Genomic DNA, 25,958 nt, shown 5'->3' with positions numbered 1-25,958 from the left:
TTTCCCTGAGCTTTAGATTAAGGCAAACCTTGCTTGATGTGGCAGATTATATGTTTCCTCTATTGGCCTGGCAGCACTTAGAAGTATGACTTTTGGTTTACACAGATTAGGCCTAAGGCTTTACTTGCAGGTTAAATATCAAAATACTGGAAAGCAGGGATATAATAGGAGGATAAGAATAGAAAAAGAAACAGCTGGGAGTCCTACTGGTATTTCAGCTGAATAAAGAATCACAAGCATATATCAATTGCATGGCCAAAAGCACCATTAAATGGATTTGTTATTGCAAAATCCAGTTGTGTGATCATACCTCTTAATGCACTTGCAGAAGAGCACTTTAAGACAGGGGTTGTTTATATTTCCTTGTCTCTTTTGTTTCCTCCCCCACCTGTTTGAAGGTAACATTCTGATATCTGTTAATCTCCTTTCTCTGAAACCTTCTGTACCCAGATATCCACATATTATTTCTTCCACTTACATGGTGAATAGTAAAAGGTGCATCTCTCCCATCTCCTTCCAAACCTGCTTTTTCTTCTCTCTCTCCAAGTAATCCCCCTCACAGTCTCTCAGAGTTTTCTCTACCCCTTTCTGCCTGTATCATATCATCCTAAGGACTTTCCCCATCCTGCTCCTCCACACACTCTGCAGCCCCATGCATCTCCTTCATATATTGCCTTTGATTTGCAGAATACCTTCCAAACCAATGACGCTGAAGACAGTGATTTTCAGCAAGGCCCACCTGATTTCAATGCATTTTAAGGCAGTGGTTGTCTTTGCTGTGAGCAATTATAACGCTACCTGCAAACACTGTAAAGAAACAGATGCCATCCTAGCTGAGGGCATGCTGTGACTTCTGTCTCACTAAAAGTATCAGAAGGTTGTGAACTTCTGGAGTATGGGATATAGGAAAAACTGTAAAACAAATTCAAAAATCTAGTAAAAAAGAAAACCCATCTCTAACTATGTGACTAAGAAAAAACGACCAAACATACAACCAAGATAAACATATCAATGAACACATCTGAAAGCCCATCCTCTGTCACTCAACCTTCCTTTCAAACTTCATCCTCTCTGCTGCACATGCAAACTACGATAAATAAATTCTTAGTGTCTTATACAAAGCAGCTGAAGTAGCAGCCTCTGGGGTAGCCAGGCACTTCCGCACATTTCCAATTAGCATTCACCCTTTGCTGGAGTCTTTTTTATCTGAGCCATCACACTAATTGCTTCCAAAGTTGCAAGTGATGGTAAGCTTTTTGGGGCAGTGAAATATAATATTGATAGCGATGAACTCCAAAGGACATTGTAAAACAGTCAGTGGGCAAAACGGTGGCAGATTAGCTTCACTGTAAGTAAAGGCAAGTTAATGCATTTAGGGAAAATCAGTCTAAACTGGTCTTAGAGGTTGCTGAACTCAGAACTGGCAGCTGCAGCTCAGCAAGAGATCTTGGAAGCACAGCTGACAGCTCTATGAAATCGCCAAGTCAATGACTGGCAGCAGACAAAAAAGTCAATGAAACGTTGGACATCATCAGGTACTGGGAACAAGACCAATGGTGTAATTTTGAAGCTATTTAAATAAAACTTTGAGTGACCACACCTTGAGTACTGCATGCAGTTCTGTTTGGCCCCTGCATGTCAGGGAGGGAGTGGAGTTAAAAAAAGGCAGAGAGGAAGGGCAACTAAAATCATCAAGGAAACAGATCAGCTGGCATATGAGGAGACAGTAAAAATGCTGGGACTCTTCAGGCTGCAGAAGAGAAGGTCCAGGGTGAATGCAATACAGATTTACAGAACTGAAGAGGTAGTGAATAGGGCAAATACTGCAGATACTGCAATGCTGCAACTACTGGACATGCAGTGAAACTATTTGCATGAGAGCCTGAAACAGGTAAAAGAAAGCTCGTCTTTACGCAGCAGTTAGTAAACTTCTGGAACTTGCTGCCACAGGGGGTTGCAGAGGCAGAGTACCAGAAAGTTCAAAAAGGGATTCAACAAATTAATGGATTCAAAAATGGGTCAAAAATAATAGGTTGTAACACCCCTCATACTACAGTTCTGGTTTCTGGGAGGCTATAAGGGGAACGGATTGCAAAAAGTGTCCAGGCTTGTGTAGTTACCCTAAACAGCATCTCCCAGTGCTGCTGCTGACAGGAAGATATTGGGCCAGGCAGCCCATTGCTCTAATGCACTAGGGCATTTCTTAAGTTTTTATCATGCTCCACTTGCTGAATAAACGACAAATGAAAGATGACTACTAGCTGGAAGTAAACATATCCAAGAATATGGGCTATTGGAAAAATTGATAAAAAGAAAACACTGATTTGTACTAAATTTTCTGGAGTAGTGCTTAGTCAAACTTTTTTTTTTTGGCAAACAATTTTTTGATATAAAACCTCAGTGATTCTCCTGCTGGACATTAATTCACCTCATCTTCTATTACCCTACATCAAGGAGAACAAAGATTTTATACCAGCTCTTTGGGTTACCAGTTCACAGGTCAGTTGCTTATATCACACAAGTGGAATACCACTAGAAAATAAATGAAAACAAAGTTACAGTTGTGGGAAAATCCTTCTAAGGGGAAGGTGTCCTGGGGCCGTTACCAGCACATTTTGTTATTCTTTCTAATTATTCTTCATTTCGGTAAATTCAGTTAAACAAGCCTTTTTATTGTTCCCTCAAAGTCTTGGATTCTCACACTGAACTCTTTCTAAAACAGCCTGTTTCTGACTCATGCCCATATAACTCCGGTTTAATACCACAGGATTGTTGAAATAATTGGAAACAACATTGGGAAGCTGAAGAGATAAAGAAATTAATATAAGGTATATGAAAAATTTCAGTTCTTACTGAAATGTAAGTAGCAACAGAGCTGAATCTTACAGAAAGAAGCATCACAACTCCAGTCCTGATAGAAAATGCACTCGTGCATCACTTATTCAATGCTGGACTCTCATGAAACCACAGAGTCTTTTTTAAAATGGTGTGTGGAAAAATTTAGAAGTAGCTGAAATCACAGGGTTATTAAGTGTGGTTTATGCTATTTTCTAATACTTTTGTATTTGGAAAAGTATTGTTAAGCTCAACCAAATGTTTATAACGTGTGACTTCAGCAGCTCTCCAGATAAAAAGGCTCCAAAACAGAGTCTCTATTTCTTCTATTTTCAAAAAACTTCAGTAAAGTTAGTTTCAAGAGAAAATCCAGAAAGGACAGCCTTACTGGATGGCATTCTGTGCAAGGTACCCCTCAAAACCACCTAGAATGAAAGCACTCTCTCTCTTCCCTTGGTCTCACTCTTGTTATGTTCAGGCCAGCATTTCTTGCTGGCATGGTGCGTACAGACAAGGCCATACAGCAATAACAGCAACTATGAACAGAAATCCCACAGGATAGGTTATATGAACAATTTGGAGGTCTTCTGCAGAACAAAGCAAAACCAGCATCAGAAGAGGCGATGCAGTTCCTACTTACTCTACTAAATCGAAGAGCTTCTTGGGTTCAGCTGGGGGTGGGTAGATTACTTCATCTATGCATTTCCGGACACAGTTTGCATAGGCGGTGGAGATGTGGATGAAGGCCTCGAGGTTCTGCATCTGCCGGGCCAGCTCCAGGAGCCGCTGCGTGCCCATTACATTCAGTTGCAGGGCATGTCTAAAGAGGGCAGGTGAAAGAAACAAAATGCATTTCACTGGAAACAATATATCAAAGCTGAGCATTATCCAAACCCCAAATAATGAAAAGGCAAGTAAGGGAAGAGAAGGGGTCACAGCAGAGCGGAAAGCTTCAATGAAATGCAAGGGCTAAACCAGCTTTCAGTGCAATGCTGTTGGATTCGCTGTTCTGGCCACGGAATGTCTCTCAAATATTTTTACTCAGTTCAAAGGATCAGAGGTAACATTTCACTAACATCTCTACACCTGACATATTTGCCACCCTTTCCCGGAACAAATATTCCCCACACACATGACCACTGAGGCATTATGGTTCCTAGGGTACCCATTCAACTTTCTCCTTAAGGGACCACTGCTAAACCAGATAAACACATGGTTTCAGTAAGCAGCAAAAGGTCCTTGGGCCCAGAAAAAACAGATTCATACTGGAAGAAGACACAATTAGAGATAACAGCTTAAATTCCCAAGGAATGGAGAAGAGAACTGATAAGCATAAGAGAAAAAGAGTCCTGGTTAGCAAGGTCGACACTGAAGCACCCAGCATAGCTAGAAGTTGTGCTAGAGACTATCTGCAATGGATCTCAGTGAACAGACGTTCAACTTGTTGCCTGCTTTGTACTGGAAGAAAGACACTTTCCTGCACAGCAGGGACAAGGCCTAGGAATATGCAATCTGTTCAGCCCAGTAGTAGACGCTTTCAACAACATGTACAAGATTATGAATAATGCTATCAAGTACAGTGTATGCTAAATAAATTAATTACACTAACGTTGAAGAGAAATTGTAAATAGTCCAGATGAATGAAAACAGAAGCTAAGAGTATGTTAATGTTTGGATCACAATATCTAAAGCCAGAGATACTTATTTTTTTTAGCATGCTACTATTAAAGAATAGCATTTTCTATAGATTTCTATTTCCTCCTGCCCTTCTAGCAGGACGAATACTTCTACTTTAGCTACCCTTCATATGAAAGTTACTCTTCCTTGTACATTTCTATTCAATTGTATCCCTTCTGAGAGGGGGTGAACAGAATTGCACTCAGAATATGGGCCCAGCACAGATTTCTGCTGAGACATTCAGAGTTCGTTTAGCCTCCTAGGGGAATATCATCTAACCCTGGTGATTTGTTACTCTTTATTTTTTCTATTTATATTAAAACTGCATCTACTAATATTTCAATATAACTCAGTTTCTCAGATTTCTGCCCTCAAGACTTCCATCTGGAGAATTCCCTAAATGTACTGTTTGTTGATGCCAATAATTCATTTAGTTTCTCTGTTGCTGCTTTTCTAGATTCTTGATAGCACCGCTTTTGCACTGCCTTTGTCTATTGGCTCTACATATTCTGTGGTAGGCTTTGGACTTCTGCTGTGTTTAAAAAGTATTTTTATTTTTTTGTCATTAGCAAGTTGCTGCTCAAAAATCTTATTTGAGCAGCAATATTGTGCTTTCACATTTAACTTGCTAGAACTTTTACCCATATCATATATTTTATTATTCAGACAGGAATAATTTGATTTTAACAACTTCTCGTATTTTGCTGTTTAATCATACTGGATTTTCCTTGTTCTGTTAGAGAGATTTTGACAGATCACATGCAATCAGCCTTTAAATAGTTTCTACACTGCCTGCAAGCAGATGACCATTTTAACTTTTTCTTTTAACTTCTTTCTAGCTATCCTCCTTATTAAAAACATAGTTTCCCTTTGATGTTACATGGCAGTGTGATATATTTTTATAGCATGCTCATTTGTGTATTGATTTAAGAACATTTATGGCTACTAATGCAGTGCAGTGCTTTGCTACCTATATCTTGAGCGAGGTTCTACATAAGGCTCAAGATTAAATCAAGAGCTGCTTCCTTTCTGTTGGGTTCTCTAATCAGTTGTTGCAAAACAACTGGACACAGTGGATATCTATTTAGCCTACGTACGAGCAAATGAAGGCCAACATTAATAATTGTGTTTCCTACTCTCACAGCTTTACTGTTTTTCAAAAAGTGTGTAGATCTGGCAATCCAGATCATCCACCTCGGTTTGTTGACCTTTATGATTTGCATAGAAGCACTTACACATCCAGTTTTGGTTTAGTGGCTTATTTCTGCTGTTCTTTCTTAACGGAAAGCCTGCTTGGACAGGCACTCCCAAGGGAGCTCCTTCAGAAATTGAGCATTTATTTTAAACAGTTAGTTACACTGAGTCTTCGGTATTTTAAAGCTTGTGATAGGCTATTTTCTTAAACAACATCTCATTTCCCTCTTCAGTTACTCAGTGACAAAGCAAGGCCATTAACACTAGCTTTAGAGACAGACACAACATAGTGTCACTTCAAGCTGTCTCCAGCTAGTTCTGCCAAAACATCTCCCTCTTGACCTAAACCACACTTTTCCCTATCCCAATTTTAGGTCATACTTTATTCCCTTACTATATCACAACCCAAGCTTGCAGTACTTCCTTCTGTTCCCATGAAATCTGCCAAGACACTTCACTTTTGATGCACATATGCACATGACATTTTCAGAGCACTTACATTGCACATTCAGCGCAGAAACACATGTAGCATGAAAACGTAAATGGAGAATTATTACTGCAGCTATACAAGAGATGCACTGAATGCTGTGTTATGGGCTACAGTGCATTCCGAATCATACTTAGCAAATACAGAAAGCAGGACATACTTCAGGGGTTCATCAAAGCGAACTGTTGCTGCACAGTGGAAGACAATATTGACCCGGGTCAGAAGCTCCTCCTCATCTTCAGCACTGATGGCCAGCTTGGGCTGAGTGAGTTCAGCATTAATAGGCTTAATCTTCTCATGGAAATTAGGGCAATCTTCTCGGACCCTGTCAAAGACCTTGAAGCACAAACAGAGAGAGATCAGGTACAGAATTAGGCTACAAAGATCACTTTGATTAGTAGCCAGTCTGATTATATCCATCAATGAAATTGGCACAAAAGAGAATGCCTGGTTCTTTCAGAGGGACGACACAGGTGAGATGATAAAATAGTTAATTCACTTATTCCCTCCCATGGTACACAGAACAAAAATATAGGAGGTAATGCATTGCCCTGAAGAGATGAATGAATTTTCTCTGCAGCACTCATTTCCTGGGACAGCCACTGCAATTCCTGTATCTCCACATCTCCTGCAACCACTTGCTTTTTGACCTCAAAGGCTGCCTGTAGGACCATAACAGGAGCTAAAGAGGAGGAGGGCAGAATATGGAGTGGGAAAGCCTGTGAAGCATTAGACTCAAGCCATTTTCTTGATGTGTCTACAAAGGACTTGAGGAGAGGAGGGGAGCAGGGCACGTTCTGACTCCTCCTCTTCCTTTGCTGCTCTTTGCCAACTGGCACTCTTTGTTCATGTCAGATGAGTCCTGTGGGGAACTGCCTTTGGGATGGAAAGATAGGGAACCTCAATAACCCATACTGCTAAGACTTCTGCCTGCCGCCACCAACTTTGCATGACTGGACAAGCGTGCAGCAAGTTGGCCTCTCAAACTGTCTTTCAGCCCTTTTTTTTTCTATGACAATGATCCACAGCTCTTTCCAATACATGTTTTCTGCCCAGTCTTCTGCAGAATGACAAGACTGTGCATCTGTCCACTAAAAAGATCCCTACATTTCCATATACATTCTGCCTGATGACTTGTCCAAAACCAGCATGTGGCACCCTGCTTTGCCTAAGATCCGAGATAGCAGGTACCCTGAACAGCAAGATAACTGTGCACAATCCTTCTGAAAGGAAAAGGAAATCAATACTGTCATCACCTGAAAAGTGCCTATGTCAAAACAGCAGTTTCCTCAGTTCCCATTTTTACTCTGTGAGTAGCTCAGAGTCACTGATAACAGTATAGCAGGTCTGGGTGCAGTTCTGCCTGCGCCACGAAAGCAGACAGCTACTGCAGGTTCCACCTGGAGACCTTTTATTTGGTAAATCTCACAGGCAAAGAAGACAAAGCCTGAATTTCAAAATGCTATGTGAGCTTGCTGGAATAAGATTTGAAAAAATCATCTTGAGTTTTAGAAGTGTCTGTTCTAAGGGTTTGGTATTGCTGGCCAGCATTATTGTATTTGAGCAACTTCAACTGAAATAATACCAGCAGTAAAGTCCAAAAAGATCCTCCCTTTTGGGGGCAGAGTGACAACAAGAAGGGTAGAACGACTAAACAGAATAGAGAGGCTGTGGGATCTGAAGAGGTATAATCTAGATTTCAAAGGAAAAACCACACTTCAAAGGTAACTAGCCTTCTGACAGGAATGACTAAGTACTGGGACAGATTGCTGGTGGAAGCTGTGTGCCACCGCCTTTGGACACATTTAAGAACTGTCTAGGTAAGCATTGCCAGGAGAGGCAGAGAATAGCTGAACCCGCCTTGGGGCAGGAGGATGGGCCAGCTGGCTTCTCAGTAGCTCTGTGGTTTTTGGTTGTTTCCTCTACTCTGTAGCTTACTCATCAGTAACACCAAGTTTGTAAATCTCCTTACTATCATGGTCTCTTGTTTTCCTAGAGGTTGTTCTGTCTTTGACTTGCCCAAAGCTTATGTAAGAGCAGGAATTGTGTGACATAAATTAAACATACTAAAAGAAAAAGATATATGAGAGATTAAATTGGTATTAATAGCAATAGTTTCTTGTTTGATTAAGGGATTACCATCTTTCTGCTTATCTAACAACCAGATCTAGATAAACCTCGATGTTCTTAGGGATAAAGAAGTGATAAGAAAATCATGAGCCTTCCCCACTATGCAGCACACTGTACTTGACTTCATGTATTTTTCTTTAACAGACAGCTGCACATCCTTAATAAATCTGAAACTTGAGCAAGTTAACAAAAGTTAGGACATGAAAATGTCACTTAATTTCTCTCAGTTGCACCCAACTACATGTGTATTTCAGCAATGTGGTCTAGGCCAGAGAACAGATTTCTAGACAGAGAAAGCTAATCATGGACAAAGATGTTGGTGAGAGCCAGCTGGACTGCAGGAACTCAATTCCCAATGACTTATGTTCAGAACCAGGTACTAGCAGAATTAATGTCTGTAAAAAGCTTGTTTTCTAACAAGAGGATACTAGAGTGACTGTCCAAATATGCATCATCTCATGAGAGATTGTACACGAGCAAACCCTGATGAGACACAAAATGGAAAGATCTCTCAGAGAACCCATGTAAGACCAAAGCTACCTTTTTAAGAGTTTTATGAACAATTCTGCATTCGTTTGTTCTACTGAAAAGAAGAGTGTAAAACTCCACCCAATGAGAGTTATTTTATACTTAGTTTACTTTGGCATAAATAATGCAAAGGCAGAGAAAGAATGAATCAACCCTTTCTCCATTTCAGTCATGGCATATAAAAAGAAGAGCAGTATTTCTGCAGTGCCAGCCTTGCTCAAATTTGGACAGTTATATTCTGCCTACATGCCATTTCCTCCTGACGTTCCCACTGCAGATAATACCCCCTTCAACATTTCTATGCCTACTGCTAGGTATTGCCTACTACCACATGCCACTCAACAGCTGTAGTTTTTCACCCCCTCCAATGATTCACTGCATTTCTCTGAAGGATGAAGGCAATTTCTAAATGCAAGCTCATAAATCAGCATACTGCTTTGGAAACCTTCTGGATCACAAGAACATTCAGTTCATCGTCACCATTAAATCAGATAACAGGAGCAGCTGTTTAATCAAAGTCTGCTGCCTCTTTTATGGCATCTGAAGACTTCAGACTTGTCAGTGCTTTACAGGAAAGTGCAAGAAGATTTAAAGACAAAACAAATGCAGCTTATTCTATAGTGTTTCCTATAGCTCAAGGAGTGCATAACATAAAGATGATTCTTAGTCTGCAGGTAAACAATAATTGCATCTCTAAATTCTGATTAAGTCACCAAGAGCATATATAATAAATCCTCAATAACTGCACGAGGCCTAAGGATTGTTCTGTCTTTTCTTATTAGAAGCCGTCTGCCAATACAAAATATATTCAATGGATAGAAGTGGGCTGGCATGCTGTACTGTTGGAACCACATGAAAACGCTGGCCAAGTCAGCAATACTCCAGCAGCGATACATGAATTGCTACAGAATTATAGTACAGAGAAAGGAAAGATGTTTGATTTCAAGTTGTCCAATATTAATTAAACTGAGGGAAATTAGTAATAATGTATCCTGCTTTCAGTGTCTTTTTGAGCATCCTAATGCATTCCAGGGGCAACACTGCTGCCTTGACCAAAACAGAATAAATGAACCTAATAGCTGCTATTGTCATTTTAATCCTCAAAATAGGATGCAAGTTCTCCATAGGCCATGCTGTCCCTCAACAGAGGTGAGAATTTCACTCTGAAATTTGCTGAATCTTTCTTATGTTATAATCAGACAATTCCCATTTATAATAATAATCTAATTTCTGTGATTTCAATTTACATTGTCAAGCACTTATTACGAAAACAGGACGTCTAGAATTTCTCCCAACATTATATTTGAGTGTGTTTGATGGGCATCTCTTTCCCTATTCCTGTCCAACTAAGCTTTGACCTACCTTCCCAAAGGACATCTGTAACTCTGTGTTCTCTGCTCTTGCCTTAAAGCATGTAATAGTTCAGAGAGATTTCTGCCCATCAATCTTTCCATCAGAAATTTTTCCATACCACAAAGATACAAAAACCTCAAAGTAGGGGCAAATTGCACATCTATGGAACAGCGCAGCTGAAAACTAAAGGAACCACTGAACAATGTAAGATGCCAAAGGCTTTGCTTCTTTCTCAGGAAACATTTTCAGTGAAGCAAATACAAAATAATGAAAAGTAGAGTGCCTAAGCCATGGTTTACTTTAAAAAGGAACTTGCATGAGTTTGGCCTTCTAGCTGCCTTTCAAAGGAGCCTGTGTAGTCCTTCCTTTTTTGGACCTATCAGCCCTCACCCCTAAAAAACCAACTTACTGTAACAGGCACCATGCAGGATGGCACTTCATTGAGAAACACAAGTAGCAGAGAAAGCAGTTCTCCTGCTTGCTTGGTAACGTTATCTAACACTATTTCTTGTGCTCTCCCCTGATGTGAAGGATTCATCTTCCAAAGTGCTGAATAAACACGTCCCAGCAATGCAAGCCATGGTGAAGGCGGGCTATGGCTCTTCATCATGATACCAGCACAGTCTGTAACTTGCTGTGGCTCCTTTATGCAACAGACTGCCTCTTCAGCAATAGCACTCACGGCTCTCCCTCTGCCAGATCAGGGCCAAACGCTTTGGTGACTACCCAGAAAGCATCAAGTTTTTAACTGTGACCTAGAAAGGTAACCTTTTTCCTCCTGTGGTACAAAATCAACGATCAACTGAGGCATCCGAATTACACTATTTTAACAAGATGTTGCCGGCTTTTTTTTTTTTTTTTGTAAGACCAATAAAAAATGGTCTTCTCTGGTGCACAGTGGGGCCAGGTGTGTTTGATAGGTGCTGGGATATTAGGCTTCTCTAGGAGGATTAGCAAAAGACGGTAACTTACAATATAGTGTGCACATTTCAAGGCATTACTGGATGAGAACATTTAAAATGGAGAAAAATGAGAGAATTCCCACAAAATGAATCTCATATATGAGGAACTACTGAGAAGACTAAGGTTGAGAGAGTTCAATTAAAAAAAAAAAAGGCAAAAAGCTTCCGTCCTTTCAGATAAAGAAATGGAAGGGATTGCTTAGCATAATTCAGGAGAATATAAGCATGACTTGCTTCTGTAAAGGAAATATAATTTATTCTAAGCAAGACATAGGCCAAGGGGTAAAACATTGTGGCAACAATTACTTTAAAGAACAAGGTGTCCCATTGGATGTGTGGAATAATTTTTAAAAGTCCCTATTCTGAACAGAGTGTTGGTGTATAAATGCTAGGGAACAGCCTATATGCAGATACACAGAGTAACACCCTGGTGCATATAACCCTCTGTGATTTCAGCGGCAGTGTCATAAACGCACATGAGTGACCACCACAAATGTAAACTACTGCAGGTACCAAAGTAATGAAAATAACTCTTTAAAAAACACCTGATCGCTGCAGTTTTATTCTGATGAAAGGGCTTATCCCAGTTGTGTTTGCCACTGATAAAATCCTTCAATACAGTCTTGAAGGAAGGAAGGTACATAACTACTTTTAGAATTGCCATTGTAGCAAATTTGAGAAAAAATTGGGCAGCTTCTTGACATAAAGTAATTAGCCTGCAATTAATTTTTAGCCTGGTACATTTCCAGTGATAAGCATCAGGATTGCTCAGTCAAGAAATGTGTGAAAACGGACCTCAGGAAGCATTAATTGGGACAGAGCCTTTTTTTCCCCTTGTGCGCTCTCTGCCTCATTTCCTCTTCAGAAAGTTGCTTTTAAGTATGGTTCTTCTCAAGGCAAATAAAGCATAATTCATCTAATCAGTTAGAAAGCATGCAGCAGAGTGTTCCTCATTACAGGAAAACAAATGGCTTATACTTCAGTCTAGAGCTATTACTTTCCCCTGAGTAGAGCTAATGTAGTGGAAATACAGTATCCATGACCAACATCTAGTAAACAAAACAGCTGATTATTTAAAGATAAAGACTACAGAAACAAAGAGATGACAGACAGTAAATTTCAATATAGGTCAGCTAAGGCTAATATGTATAGCCAGCTACTTAGGATGTGGTTTTAAACGGCCAATTTCCTTGAAAACTGGCTGCTGACAAAGCCTGCTGTTTTCTAGCAAGAATACTCGGGTTACGTGTTGGTTAATCTGGAACAGTAAAAGGAGCTCTTTCAGAGACAGGTGTTGTAGACAGGGGCATCAGGGACTTGACAGACATGGAAAAGCTTTCTGTGGTCTCTAGCACCATCTTATAGGTGGGTGGACAAGTCACAGACAGAATATGGAGCTTTCTGACATTCATCACAGACGTTTCTTGTGCCCGTGTGGTACTTAGATAGATATCACTATCAGCATTTGATGGCATGCTTGACATTTAAAACAGGGGAAGAATTTAAGTGCAGGGAAGGAAGATGATAATACTTGGAGCTTTTCCTACAGGAATCATTTAACATGTTTCTTCCCATGCATTTTCCAGAACTGTTTTCCTTCTCATCCCTCCCCCATAGCTATGCCCCAATGTGGGCATAGGTGCAAGGGGATTCAGTTGCTAAAGGATGGCAGGAGTACTTGGCTACGACCGGAGTCCCGTCCATCTCCCCTTCCTCAATTCCTGCCACGCAGAATTCACTACTAATTACTTAGAGAATCACTGTGTGTACTTGGAAATGTTAATAAGTGCAGGGTTATCCAGACATAGGATCTGAATCTGCTTTTCCATACCCATTACCTTAATTACAGATCTTTGAAGTTTCACTGCCAGATTTGCTTGGGCACCAGGGAACTTCAGGAGTGTTTGCTGAGTCCCCAAGGCTAACCAGCCAGGAGTAAAGGCTGTGTCACACATAGATGCCCACTTCTTGGAGATGTTTAAAGAAATGACCAAGAAAGACTGTGAAAGACATTTAAAGAAATGACCAAAAATTACTTTCCCATTTGAAAGTACCTAACCAAAATCAGGTTGATTTTTAGGAGTCTATGGACATTGGCATAGCAGCTAGACAGTGCGATCTCTAATGCATTCTCACTTATAGTTACATTAAAACTTGTTATATATCACAGTTGCAGAACTCTGATGTTCCTCCCCTCTGAAAATATAAGTTTCACATGTATAGTCATGCAGATGGTGTGGAGTGGGGTTTTGGGGAAGCGAGGGGACCACGTGTAGGCAGCAGCTGCAAAGTGTGCTTTCAGATATGACTCCCTTTCACATGGAGCCTTAGCAGGGAGAGACAGGCCAGACAGATCTACCCACAACTACACATCTGGCTGACCAGGTATGCGGGGCTCATTAGATCACACAGAAGGAAAGAAGACACAGTGCAGCCCTGCAAATGAGTGAGATGCAGTCCTGGCTGCAGAAGAGTCACTCTCAGTTGTGAAGCTTCACAGGACAGAATGATGTGAAAAATGAGGTGGCCATCACAGACGAAATACAGCATGATGGCATCCTCAGCCAGCTGCAAAACAGCTGACCCAGCACAACACAATCAGCATCAGCTCTGCGTAGCAATCCTTGTTTATACAAATGATCATATCCTCTGATGGATGGAGCTGGTTGAGCCCCACAGAAGTCTTGGGGTCTGCCTGGCAGTGTCTCTATGTGTTAGACCACACAATAACTCACAATGTCACTTTTTAGTGAAAAAAGAGCTCTGCCAAAAAGTCACTGAGGGATCCCCATGACTAGAGACATTCAGGCAACCTTATCTCAGCCAGACTCTGAGGGTACTTCTCCTTCTGCTGCAATGCAAAAAGAGGATAACCAGGCACATCGGCTGTCACACAGATACAGCTGAGGCAACCAGCACACAACCTGTATAATACACAGTGCTGGTATGCAATTCACCCAGGACAACTCCATGGATGCATCTGGGCCCTACAACTCCTTTAAGTGCATCTGGGAAACTCTTGAGATACTCCACTCTGAACTTGGGCCCCTCCAAAGAGCTCTTCCAAAGGAATGACTGCAGCAGTTGTGGCAACCTAGGGTGGATGTCCTGCACCTCCATACTCACTTATTTAAGATCCCTGACCTCTTCTTGAGGCATAAAGGAGAGAATGCCATCATGAAGAGGACCACAGGTAATGTGTGCACCAAAGTTCACCTGGATTAAAAGTGTAAGGGAGGTAAAAATCCTTTGATGTCACATACAACAGTAGTTGAACAAATCAAGACAAATGCATCAAATATTTAAAGCTACTCAAATAAAAAAAAAAGATTTTTTAAACATTGTAGTGGGATGGCACTCAAACGTAGAGAGCTGAACATCTGGGAAATGAGTACAGTAGAAGAGTAAGTCACTATTCTAGCATGAACCACATTAGAAGATTCTGAGATGTAAGGAGCAGGCAGTCAGCAAATGGTAAGAGCCTTGTGCTGAACCTCCACCACTCAAGAGAGCCAATGAATTCTGTGGAAATATCTATACCTGGAAATTAAACTGTGCCGGGTTATACCCTGGGCACTGGAACTCAATCATCTGTATTGTTCCACTGTTAGTCTTAGTACAATTTTGGCCTGAACCAGCTACCAGAAAGACGAACAAGTCCCTGGTCACAAGTGAGCAGTTAGCCTGGGACAGGGGCTTTTCTCAACAGATATCCCACATGTAGCCATGATGTTTTGGAAGATAAGACAGTTTAATGGCATGAGTGCAAGCCATTTCATGCCAGCTGGCCTCGGTGCCTGAAATTCATCCCAAGAACATTCAATTTATGGACGTTGTCAAACTATACAATCATTTAAACATTTAAGCATTTACCTAGCACAATTTCTCATTTCATCATTTTTCTTTTGTGTTCACATCCGAGACAAATATTTTGGCCACCTTATGCCATTCCACATACATTTTTGTTATGTTCATCATGACAATGTAATTTTTTGATTGGTGCTTAAAAGAAAAGCACTAAGCCCAGGTACTTCAGCCTGTCAAATATCTGCTTTCTTTCCTTGCTGTCACTTAACTATAATCATATTCTCATAGTAAGGCTACATGCAGCACACACAGTAAGTAAACAAACTGGAAAATTACTGGGAGATGATCAGAAGGTAATGCAATTTATGAGACTAATAGGAATAGCAGGGACACTACAAGAAGTGAAGGCACTTGTGAAAAGAGACCAAGTCCAGTGAAGAAGAAAACAGTTGAGATTCTAAGAAAACATCTAAGAAAGGATGACTTAACCATTATAAACCGATTTTCTGTAGTGTCACTATTCCAAGCAAGCAAGGAAGTAGAGAGTTACAAGTAATCCTTGATTTCCATCCAAGGAGCCTTCAGCTTAGGGAATTTAAAACTTCCTAAAGAAGATAGAACCATCTGTCCAAATAGTGTCCAGCTACTTACAACGCAGTGTGGCTCTGCAAGTACCGCTCTTACCAGAGACCAGCTGTAATTAATGCCTCTGATTATGGCCAGTTCTCAGAAGAATCCATGGAAACCCTTCAGAAATGGTTGCAGAAGCCTACATGCAAGCCTGACAGCTGGATTCACAGCTCAGACCTTCTCTCTGAATCCAAACTCTTTGCATGTTATACAAAATATGGACTGCTTTCTGTATTTGAGACCTCTTTTGACAGTGCTTGGATCAACTGGTTCTGCCCATAACAAACATTCTTAAAATTCACCTCTTCCTGGCATGGGTATAAAAAAAATATAAGCTGTCCCACTGAACTGTGTCAAATTATCCTGATGTAAGGAAAAGGCAAATTTGGCCCATGAAGTCCATACCAGCCTTTTGGCATGTGTACTCCCTTTTCTACTAGCTTGGGTCTCATCAAGCAGGAGGTGTAGTCTTGTTTCAGAATAAAGATACCTGTTGTTAGGAGGGCCATTTAACGTCAGCTTGTGATAGTAACACTTCTACCAGGAGCAGATGTTGCTCACTTCCCAGTACAAAGATCAGAGCGTTGGCACAGATGGCTCAGTTACACCATGTGAAAATTTTCTCCCTACCCTGCCGTTGCAGTTGTACCCGACTAGAATGCTCTGACAGGGCTGATGGTAAGAGACAAGCCAGATGATGTTTCGTGCACCCTGCAAGACTTCTCCTCTTTAAGGCAGTAAAAGATAAGAATGAGTTTTGTTTGCAGTCAGGTAGGAGTTTCTCTTTCTTTTTTTTTCTTTTTCTTTCTTTTTTTTTTTTTAAATGGTAGAGAAATTCAGATATTTTAGTATGGAAAGAAACACACATGCATTTTAAAGAGGATCAGGAAGCCATATCAAGTGTCCTTAAGCCAGGCTCAGGTTTTAGCTCACTCTGGAATCTCTCATAGACTGTTGAAGGGTAATCAACCATTACAAGCCCGACTTACCATCTCTGGCACTCCTATTAATTGTTCCAGCTAAAGCCATAATGTTAAAACTTTCTGACCAGAGGGTCTGTGACTCAAGACATCTTTCACACTGACATGCAGTCTTCATCTCACTCACAAAATACCCCAAATACTGTACATCTATTAATAGAAAAGTTACTTTTCTCTGCAAGTATATTTTCAGCTCATACTCCTTCCAACGGAGACCAAAGAGGAGAATTCATGTAAGCTGAAATGGCATTCATGTTTTCTGCATGCCCTGCCCTTGGCTTCTAGATCTAGATTTCACCAATTAATTTTATGCTACCCAGTTTATACAAGGCAGAAAAGGGAGCACTTGGGCTAATTATGCTTCAGGTGTAACAAATCACTTGTCACCAGAATGAGCAATGTTTTCAACTAGGTTGAACAACAAAAAGTTGTTTGTACACAAAAGTCTCCCCATCTGTCTCAGTAGGGATTACCGTTAATGAGCCTGTGTCCTTGGCCCTAGTCCTACGAGGTTATAAATTACTTTAATGCTTTAATCTACCGGTGAAAAAACCTGGCTGAAGGAGTGGAGAAGAAACAAGCAGAACATACCACAATCAAGTACCTGTACTGAAATGCACCTCTCATCTCACATAGTGGTTTCACAAATAAGAAATACACAATGTTCTGCAAATAATACTTGCATGAGGCTATACATCCTAACTATATATTTAACTGAGGGAAGTAAAACTCATCTCTACATTAAGTGGAAAAAGGAGGGATGAACTTGCATCCTAATTCTAAATAGTGGGAAGGGAAAGGAGATAGAATTGTAATTTAATAGTAGTTGGGTGTGATTCATAGGACTTAAGAATGATAATTAGTAGCTTTATAGCTGTGTGTGCTTTTAGATTAATTATCACTTAATTGCTTTATTAGTCTCTTAGTAGTGTATTGCCTAATTTAAAAACATCATAGTCTCTTAATTCAGTTATGCCTCAAGCCTGCAGCCTGAAGGGGAGAGTCAGACTCGTAAAGCAACGTACAGCTACCACCTTTGGCTCACCAGCCTGAAAGACCAGCTCTACCTATTAATCAACAGGGGCAGCCTTCACCCCGTCTCCAGATGGATGCTCAGACTCCCACCCAACCAGTCTGTCTCCATCCTCCTACCAAATGACACCTGTAATTCACAGGCTCCAAAGCACTTTTAACAGAGTAAGAAAACATTTATCTTTGTGGTCTCTGACTTTCTGTGCTCAGCTCATGACACTTCTCTTTCTCACATTTGTGTAAAAAAATGGCAAGCCTGCTGGTATATTATGATCTTTTAAAGAGTTTATGGAATGGCTTCTCAGTGTCATCCCTGTCAACCTGAGGGAATCATGGCAGCATGAACAGATCTTCCCCACTGAACTCAACTGTGATGGAGGGACTCCCCCATGCTTTTCTTTTGCAATACCTTTTTCTGGTACTGCAATATCACTTACTTTCCACCTCTTTAGGACCCCAAGTACCACATGCAATTTGTGATTCCCTGAGCAGCTATATGGGGTGCCCAGGCAGGAAAGTGGAAGTACTGCTGTGCTATAGCTGCAGAAAATGGTCTCTGAGGTAGCCCATGCCCTAATGGTGAATTTGTGTCTTAGATTCTCCAGTAGTATGTCAGCTAATGGCCAAGTATCTCATATATGGATTCCTCTAACTTCAGAGGTATGCTGTTTTCAGACTCATTTTTGCAGCAAAAGTGTTTTTAACTCACCAGGTTAGTGGGGCTCTGAGGAAAGAAGTATTGGGAGGAAAATCCTAGTCTGCAATTTTCCTTACATCGAACATTTTATGGCGGCTCATCCCTTTCAGATGAAAAGCATTCAGTTTTGGCATCTTCTCTCCAGGGATAATAGCACAGCTATTATCTCCCCGTCATTTACTCAATTCATCACTCAGAGCATTGCAATTTTATCTAATTCAGAGAGAGTAAAAACATACTAAACCAGGAATATCTTCTTCCCTTTTACACTGGAAGAGATGACTCTCCAAAACACTGTGTTTCCTTCCCTCCCATATGCCTAAAAGCATCTCCTGAGGAGGCTCAAATTATATAATAATATCTGATCATCACTCTCTGAACCAAGAGAAATAACAACTAGTGAACAATGACACTGACAATCGCGGAACCACCTATGTCCTATGAGGTATGGAGATCAGCAATGTGCCATTATAGAAAAGGAAGCTCGGGAGATCATCTCCAAGACCACTTCTGAAGGGACGCTAATCTACATTTGGGGTTGCAGCCATGGAGATATGCATTTCCTTGCATGTTGCTCAAAAAGACCCTGCCAGTTTAGAATATGATTTTACAAGTACAGATGCCAATTCTGAAACATTACTGCAGGTTGTTTTGTATGGGTAGACTTTAGCTCTGCAGTTAAATATCAGTTATTGTAGCTAAGAATGGTTCAGAGCACATACAGTCATTTATTTAAAAAATGGACATTTTTACTGTAATGACAAAGGGAAGTAGAATTAAGTCTCAGACTGCTTAGTACTGCTTCTATTAAACCCAAGTGAAACTCTGACTTGTCTGCTTCATATTTAGTAGCAGCAGCAGAGTATCTCGGACAACTGGTTTATAGGTCTGGTTGAGAATTTCCCACTACACTCCAGCCAGATCTAAATTTAAAAGTTCGCTGTAGATACAGACTTTAAAATAACCTCCCCCTGAGCTGTGCTGGGTCTGCAGCACTAATAGACCTAAAATTGCATTTCAGTAAATAGAGCGATCATATGAGTCCTGAAAAAATACTGCCAAGTAAGAAGGGGCCACTTATTTAACCGCTTTCAGTTCTTGCACTGGTAAAATTGAGATGCTGTTTATCTAATTCCCAGCTGGTGGGATGTTAAACACCCTGAAAATGAAACACCAACGTATCAAATGGCTGGCAAGGAGCTCTTAAGAGATTACTCATGACTGAGCAAATAGTCCACAGTACTGGGTACTTCTTTTGTAGGGGAAAATCTCTTTCATGGGAAGAGACTTTAATCCACCCACTCAGCAACCTGGTATCAGAAATCGTTACGTACTTGTCATGAAAGTCATTATTGGTGCCGATAATTAAACCATGACCTTTAAGGAATAAGTACATTTTTATTAACACCAGTGGACTGAAATGAGTTCAACTGAAGAATTTGTCCATTTTAACTGTATGTATTGGTGGGTCATCCTGTGATGATGGTTTCTGAAATCTTTCTTTATGCAAACTACCACCTCCCCAGGGAGCTGTAGAGAGGGGCACTTGTAGCCTCACAGGCAGGCAATTACTATTGCACCTTTGCAGTTCCCACCGCTCTGCAGCAGGACACATCTGGGACAGACACGCAGCACAGTCTCCTGCTGCTTTAACTCCTCCGACGTTTGAGGATCCACATAACAGGGCAGTTGCCTAGTCAATAGACCTGTGCTGCTGGGCATAGAAGGCAGCCCAGGCAAAGCAACCACATCTGAATTGCTACCAATGGCTCAAAGGTGCCTACTGGTCATCCCAGGTGTGGTTTATCACTCTGCTTTTTGTCTCCACACCTTTGGAGGTACCATATAAAAACTAGACTTATGTTGACCTCCCTCAGAAGTTCTCAATGGTTTCCCAAACCACCTTCAAGCAGGTAGACGCAAACCTGCAGAAGCAAAATTTCTGCTAGTAGAGAATTCTTTATTTTCATTCCAAGTTTCAAGTGCCTGGTTTTCTGCTCTCCTGTGCTCAATGATAAATACATCAGCATTTTAAAAAGAAACAGATCAGAGAATCCTTTTCATTGGAGAGCTATTAAAAAGCAATTTCTTTACCAGGGAGAAATACCACTGTCAAGTATACAACAGGCAGCCTTGCTTCATAGTTCTTTTTTGTGTTTATATTACGGCTACTTTTCACATTTCTATTCTTCAGCAAATCAGCTTGATAGATTCATTCTTTTTTGAGAGTTGGTCTTAGTTACTGGAGTCTGTTCACCAAGAACCATCTGTTCCCCAAGATTTCCCTCCCACACACCATGGTAGAATTACGCCTACAACGAGTTTCTTCTATTAGGCAAGAAACGACTATAACAAACTAGGTGACATGAGTCCCTAGGGAGACAACACAAGTACTCATGTCTTTGTTCATAGTTATTATAAAGCGTTTATGTGCAATACCTGTTACTCAAGGACTGACTCTGGAGGATAAGTGAACCTGTTTACCCTTCCCCCCAGAGTCAGAATTTAATCATAGAAATGATGCTCTAAGCCATGGTGGTATCATCACAAGCAACAAATAAGGAAATCTGTCCAACTTCTGTTTGTCAGTCACCTGAGAAACATTTAGGAGAGGAAACACTGTTTTTTGATTGTCTTCCCCTTCATACATAATGGAGACAGTCTGATCACACAGCCTGTGTCAAAGTTCGGTCAGCACAAAAGGGAATAGCTCCCCTGACACCATGTATTTCAGCTGAGGACACAGCTCTCTTTTTTTTTTATGTGAAAGTTCGTATTGAAGGTTTCCCTGCAGTAAAATATCCACACTTCATTTAGAGAGGGCAGCTGGCCCAGCAGTTAACACACTGTCCTGGTTTTGGCTGGGATAGAGTTAATTTTCTTCCTAGTAGCTGGTATAGTGCTGTGTTTTGGATTTAGTATGGCAATAATGTTGATAACAACATTAACAATTAAGTTTTAGTTGTTGCTAAGTAGTACTTACACTAGTCAAGGACTTTTCAGCTTCTCATGCCCTACTGACTGAGAAGGCTGGAGATGCACAAGAAGCTGGGAGAGGGCACGGCCAGGACACCTGACCCAAACTGGCCAAAGGGCTATTCCATACCATATGACTGACATGCTCAGTATATAAACTAGGGGAAAGCTGGCCGGGGAGGCTGTTGCTCAGGGAGTGGTTGGGCATTGGTCGGCGCATGATGAGCAACTGCATCGTGCATCACTTGCTTTGTATATTCCTTTATTATTAATATTAATATTATTAATATTTTATTTCAATTATTAAACTGTTCTTATCTCAATCCATGAGTTTTCTTGACTTTTACTCTTCTGATTCCCTCCCCCATCCCACGGGGGGGGGGGGGATGAGCGAGCGGCTGTGTGGTGCTCAGTCACTGGCTGGGGTTAAACCACGACAGTCCTTTCTGGCGCCCAACGTGGGGCTCGATGGGTTGAGACGACGACAAATCTGACCAGAGCGCATTAGAACAAATTTGTTATAAACGTTCATCATATTAGTTTGATAGTCACTGGTCACAATGTTGATTAATTTTCTCCCAAAGTTGTTGTGCTTGTTCTCAGCGTTGTGTTATGTAAGACCTTACTTGCAGTATATGCTCCCTGTTGTGCTATTTATCACCGCTGGGAGCTGGGTCAAGGTTATCGTTTTGCTGTACTTTGTAACACTGGCTTATGATATGATAAAATGGCTGGTTGTGAGACTAAACTGGTATTTGTACTCAGCACTGCCGTCATCCCTGTACTTCGGGAGCCATCTCTCGGAAACTATTAATAATTACACTTTGTACCTTTTCTCTTCGGAGAGCCAATTTATGGGGGAGACACCTTCCTTCACCTCCCCCTTCTCCTCCAGGCTAGTTAAAATAGCTCTTGAGAATTTTGAATATCCTTGGGATGTTCAAACTGGCATACTCCTGTTGCTCCTACTCCTGAATGTGTTCTGGGTCTTGTTTAAAGTTAAACAACTATTTAAGAATACCATCAAAAGATCTACCCCAAGACTGGATAGTTATCAGTGGCAGGGTGTGTGGGATAGTATGGGCAAGTACCTAGGACAGTGGGCACCTCCAGTGTTTTGGAACTTCACCCCTGAACAAGTGCAGCATCCTGAAAAACTAGTAAAGTATTTGGAAGTATGCTGTCACCCTGGCAACTCCAGAGAGACGCAAATCACTGCAACGTGCTGGGGACTCGCCCATGCCTACCAAGCCCTGTTCAACACTATTCATTACCCTCAAGGGGAAGAGAAGGTCTCTGGATCTGATGACAAAACAACAGGCACTCCAACCCTGGCGACAGGTACTGTGGTTACTCCAACTGTGGCAACAGGCACTGCGGCTGAACCAGGGAACCAACCCATGCTGGTATCAGCCGCCCTTATACACAAGAAGAAATCTTGGAAGCAAAAGTCAGCTCATTTAGTAAGGGATGATGAAAAAGCAGGGCAATCACAAGAAGAGGAAGAGGAAGAACTCATAAACAAGACGGTAACCATCCGATCCCTATCCCTGAGTGAGCTGCAAGATATGTGAAAAGATTTCAGCTGTCATCCAGGCAAGCACATTGTCACCTGGCTGCTCCGATGCTGGGATAATGGGGCCAGTAGCGTGGAATTAGAGGGTAAGGAAGCCAAGCAGCTGGGATGCCTTTCTAGGGAAGGGGCACTGACAAAGCAGTTGGAAAAGGGTCATAAGTCCTCAGCCTCTGGAGGCGACTCCAGTCAGGCGTGAAGGAAAGGTGTCCCTTCAAGGAAGATGTTATATATCATCCAGGCAAGTGGACCACCATGGAGAGAGGTATCCAGTACCTGAGGGAATGAGCCATGCTGGAGATGATTTATAGTGACCTGGACAACAAGCAGTTACCCAAAGGTCCAGATGAAGTCAAGTGCACACAACCCATGTGGCGAAAGTTTGTACGGAGTGCACCATCGTCGTATACCAACTCACTGGCAGTAAAGACCTGGAAAGACGGAGAGGAACCAAAGGTGGATGAACTGGCTGGCCAGCTCTGGCAATACGAAGAAAATCTCTCTTCCTCCCTTGTCTCAGCTGTGGAGGAACTGTCCCAGAAGGTCCAGCAACTCGAAGAGGATATGTCCTACTCCCCACCCGTACAGACCAGTATTTCAGCTATTAGGAGTAAGCGTTCCTCTGCTCAAGGGAGAGGATATAGAGGGTACATACCACAGGCCATCCTGTGGTTTTACCTGCATGACCACGGAGAGGACATGAGGAAGTGGGATAGAAAATCTACGTCAATCCTAGAGGTGCGGGTACATGAGTTGCAAGGAAAAACAATCACAAAAGGGGTTCTTCCAGGAAAATTGTTGCTCGAGTTTCCAGTGGGCAGTTCTCCTGACAGAGTAGAGGGGCTGATCTTACTTCTGATCTTAATGAAGGGACTCCTGACATATCTACAAGAAGTGAGTAATGAATACTAGAGGGGCCCTGCCTCCAGCCAGGTGGAGGAAAGGGACAACCGGGTTTACTGGACTGTGTCGATTCAATGGCCTGGCACATCAGGCCCACAGGAGTATAAGGCTCTAGTGGACACCAGTGCACAGTGTACCCTAACGCCATCAAGCTGTAAAGGGGCAGAACCCATCTGTATTTCTGTATTGACAGGAGGTTCCCAACAGCTAACTGTATCAGAGGCCGAAGTAAGCCTAACTAGGAAAAAGTGGCAAAAGCACCCCATTGTGACTTGCCCAGAGGCTCTGTGCATCCTTGGCATAGACTGCCTCAGAAGAGGGTATTTCAAGGACCCAAAAGGGTACCGGTGGGCTTTCGGTATAGCTGCCTTGGAGACGGAGGAAATTAAATAGCTGTCCACCTTGCTCAGTCTCTTGGAGGACCCTTCTGTTGTGGGGTTGCTGAGGGTCGAAGAACAACAGGTGCCGATTGCCACCACAATGGTGCACCAGCGGCAATATCTCACCAGCCGAGACTCCCTGATTCCCATCCATAAGCTGATTCGTCACCTGGAGAGCCAGGGAGTGATCAGCAAGACTCACTCACCCTTTAACAGTCCCATATGGCCAATGCGAAAATCTAATGGAGAGTGGAGACTAACAGTAGACTATCGTGGCCTGAATGAAGTCACACCACCACTGAGTGCTGCCGTGCCGGACATGCTAGAGCTCCAATACGAACTGGAGTCAAAGGCAGCCAAGTGGTATGCCACAAATGGTATCGCAAATGCGTTTTTCTCAATCCCTTTGGCAGCGGAGGGCAGGCCACAGTTTGCTTTCACTTGGAGGGGTGTCCAGTACACCTGGAACCGACTGCCCCAGGGGTGGAAACACAGCCCCACCACTTGCCATGGACCGATCCAGACTGCACTGGAACAGGGTGAGCCTCTGGAACACCTGCAATACATTGATGTCATCATTGTGTGGGGCAACACAGCAGAAGAGGTTTCTGAGAAAGAGAAGAAAATACTCCAAATCCTCCTGAAAGCCGGTTTTGCCATAAACCAAAGTAAGGTCAAGGGACCTGCACAGGAGATCCAGTTTTTAGGAATAAAATGGCAAGATGGACGTCGTCAGATCCCAATGGATGTGATCAACAAAGTAACAGCCATGTCTCCACCAACTAGCAAAAAAGAAACAGAGGCTTTTGAAGGCTTTGTGGGGCTTTGGAGAATGCATATTCCAAATTACAGTCTGATCGTAAGCCCTCTCTATCAAGTGACCTGGAAGAAGAACGATTTCGAGTGGGGCCCTGAGCAATGACAAGTCTTTGAACAAACTAAACAAGAGATAGTTCATGCAGTAGCCCTTGGGCCAGTCTGGACAGGGCAAGATGTAAAAAATGTCCTCTACACCGCAGCCAGGGAGAATGGCCCTACCTGGAGCCTCTAGCAGAAAGCACCAGGGGAGACTCGAGGTCGACCCTTAGGGGTTTGGAGTCGGGGTACAGAGGATCCAAGGCCCACTATACTCCAACTGAAAAAGAGATATTGGCAGCCTATGAAGGGGTTTGAGCTGCTTCGGAAGTGGTTGGTACTGAAGCACAGCTCCTCCTGGCACCCCGACTGCCGGTGCTGGGCTGGATGTTCAAAGGGAGGGTCCCCTCTACACACCATGCAACTGATGCTACGTGGAGTAAGTGGGTCGCAGTGATCACACAACGGGCTCGATTAGGAAACCCCAGTTGCCCAGGAATCTGGGAAGTGGTCATGGACTGGCCAGAAGGCAAAGATTTTGGAATATCACCAGAGGAGGAGGTGACGCCTGCTGAGGAGGCCCCACTGTATAATAAACTGCCAGAAAATGAGAAGCAACATGCCCTGTTCACTGATGGGTCCTGTCCTCTTGTGGGAAAGCGTCAGAGGTGGAAGGCTGCTGTACGGAGTCCTATACAACAAGTCGCAGAAACTGCTGCAGGAGAAGGTGAATCAAGTCAGTTTGCAGAGGTGAAAGCCATCCAGCTGGCTTTGGATATTGCTGAATGACAAAAGCAGCCAGTGCTCTATCTCTATACTGACTCATGGACACTGGCAAATGCCTTGTGGGGGTGACTGAAGCAACGGAAACAGAGCAACTGGCATCCCAGAGGTAAACCCATCTGGGCTGCAGCATTGTGGCAAGATATTGCTGCCCGGGTGGAGAACCTGGTTGTAAA

General features: G+C 42.3%; 1 protein-coding gene across 5 annotated transcripts in view; it reads right to left on the bottom strand.

Annotated features, from left to right (window-relative positions):
* FAR2 (fatty acyl-CoA reductase 2) overlaps positions 1 to 25,958 on the bottom strand; it is a 159,812-nt gene that overhangs the window by 33,151 nt on the left and 100,703 nt on the right. For all 5 annotated transcript variants that reach the window (XM_072877452.1, XM_072877479.1, XM_072877461.1 and 2 more), the window contains 2 exons: positions 6,354 to 6,529; positions 3,476 to 3,655 (listed from right to left, as the gene is read on the bottom strand). In XM_072877452.1, coding sequence (XP_072733553.1) covers positions 3,476 to 3,655; positions 6,354 to 6,529 — 356 coding nt within the window. The remainder of the gene's footprint in view (positions 1 to 3,475; positions 3,656 to 6,353; positions 6,530 to 25,958) is intronic.

Source organism: Ciconia boyciana, chromosome 1, assembly GCF_034638445.1.
Source record: "Ciconia boyciana chromosome 1, ASM3463844v1, whole genome shotgun sequence".
NCBI lineage: Eukaryota > Metazoa > Chordata > Aves > Ciconiiformes > Ciconiidae > Ciconia > Ciconia boyciana.
This window is presented reverse-complemented; position numbering and strand designations above follow the sequence as displayed.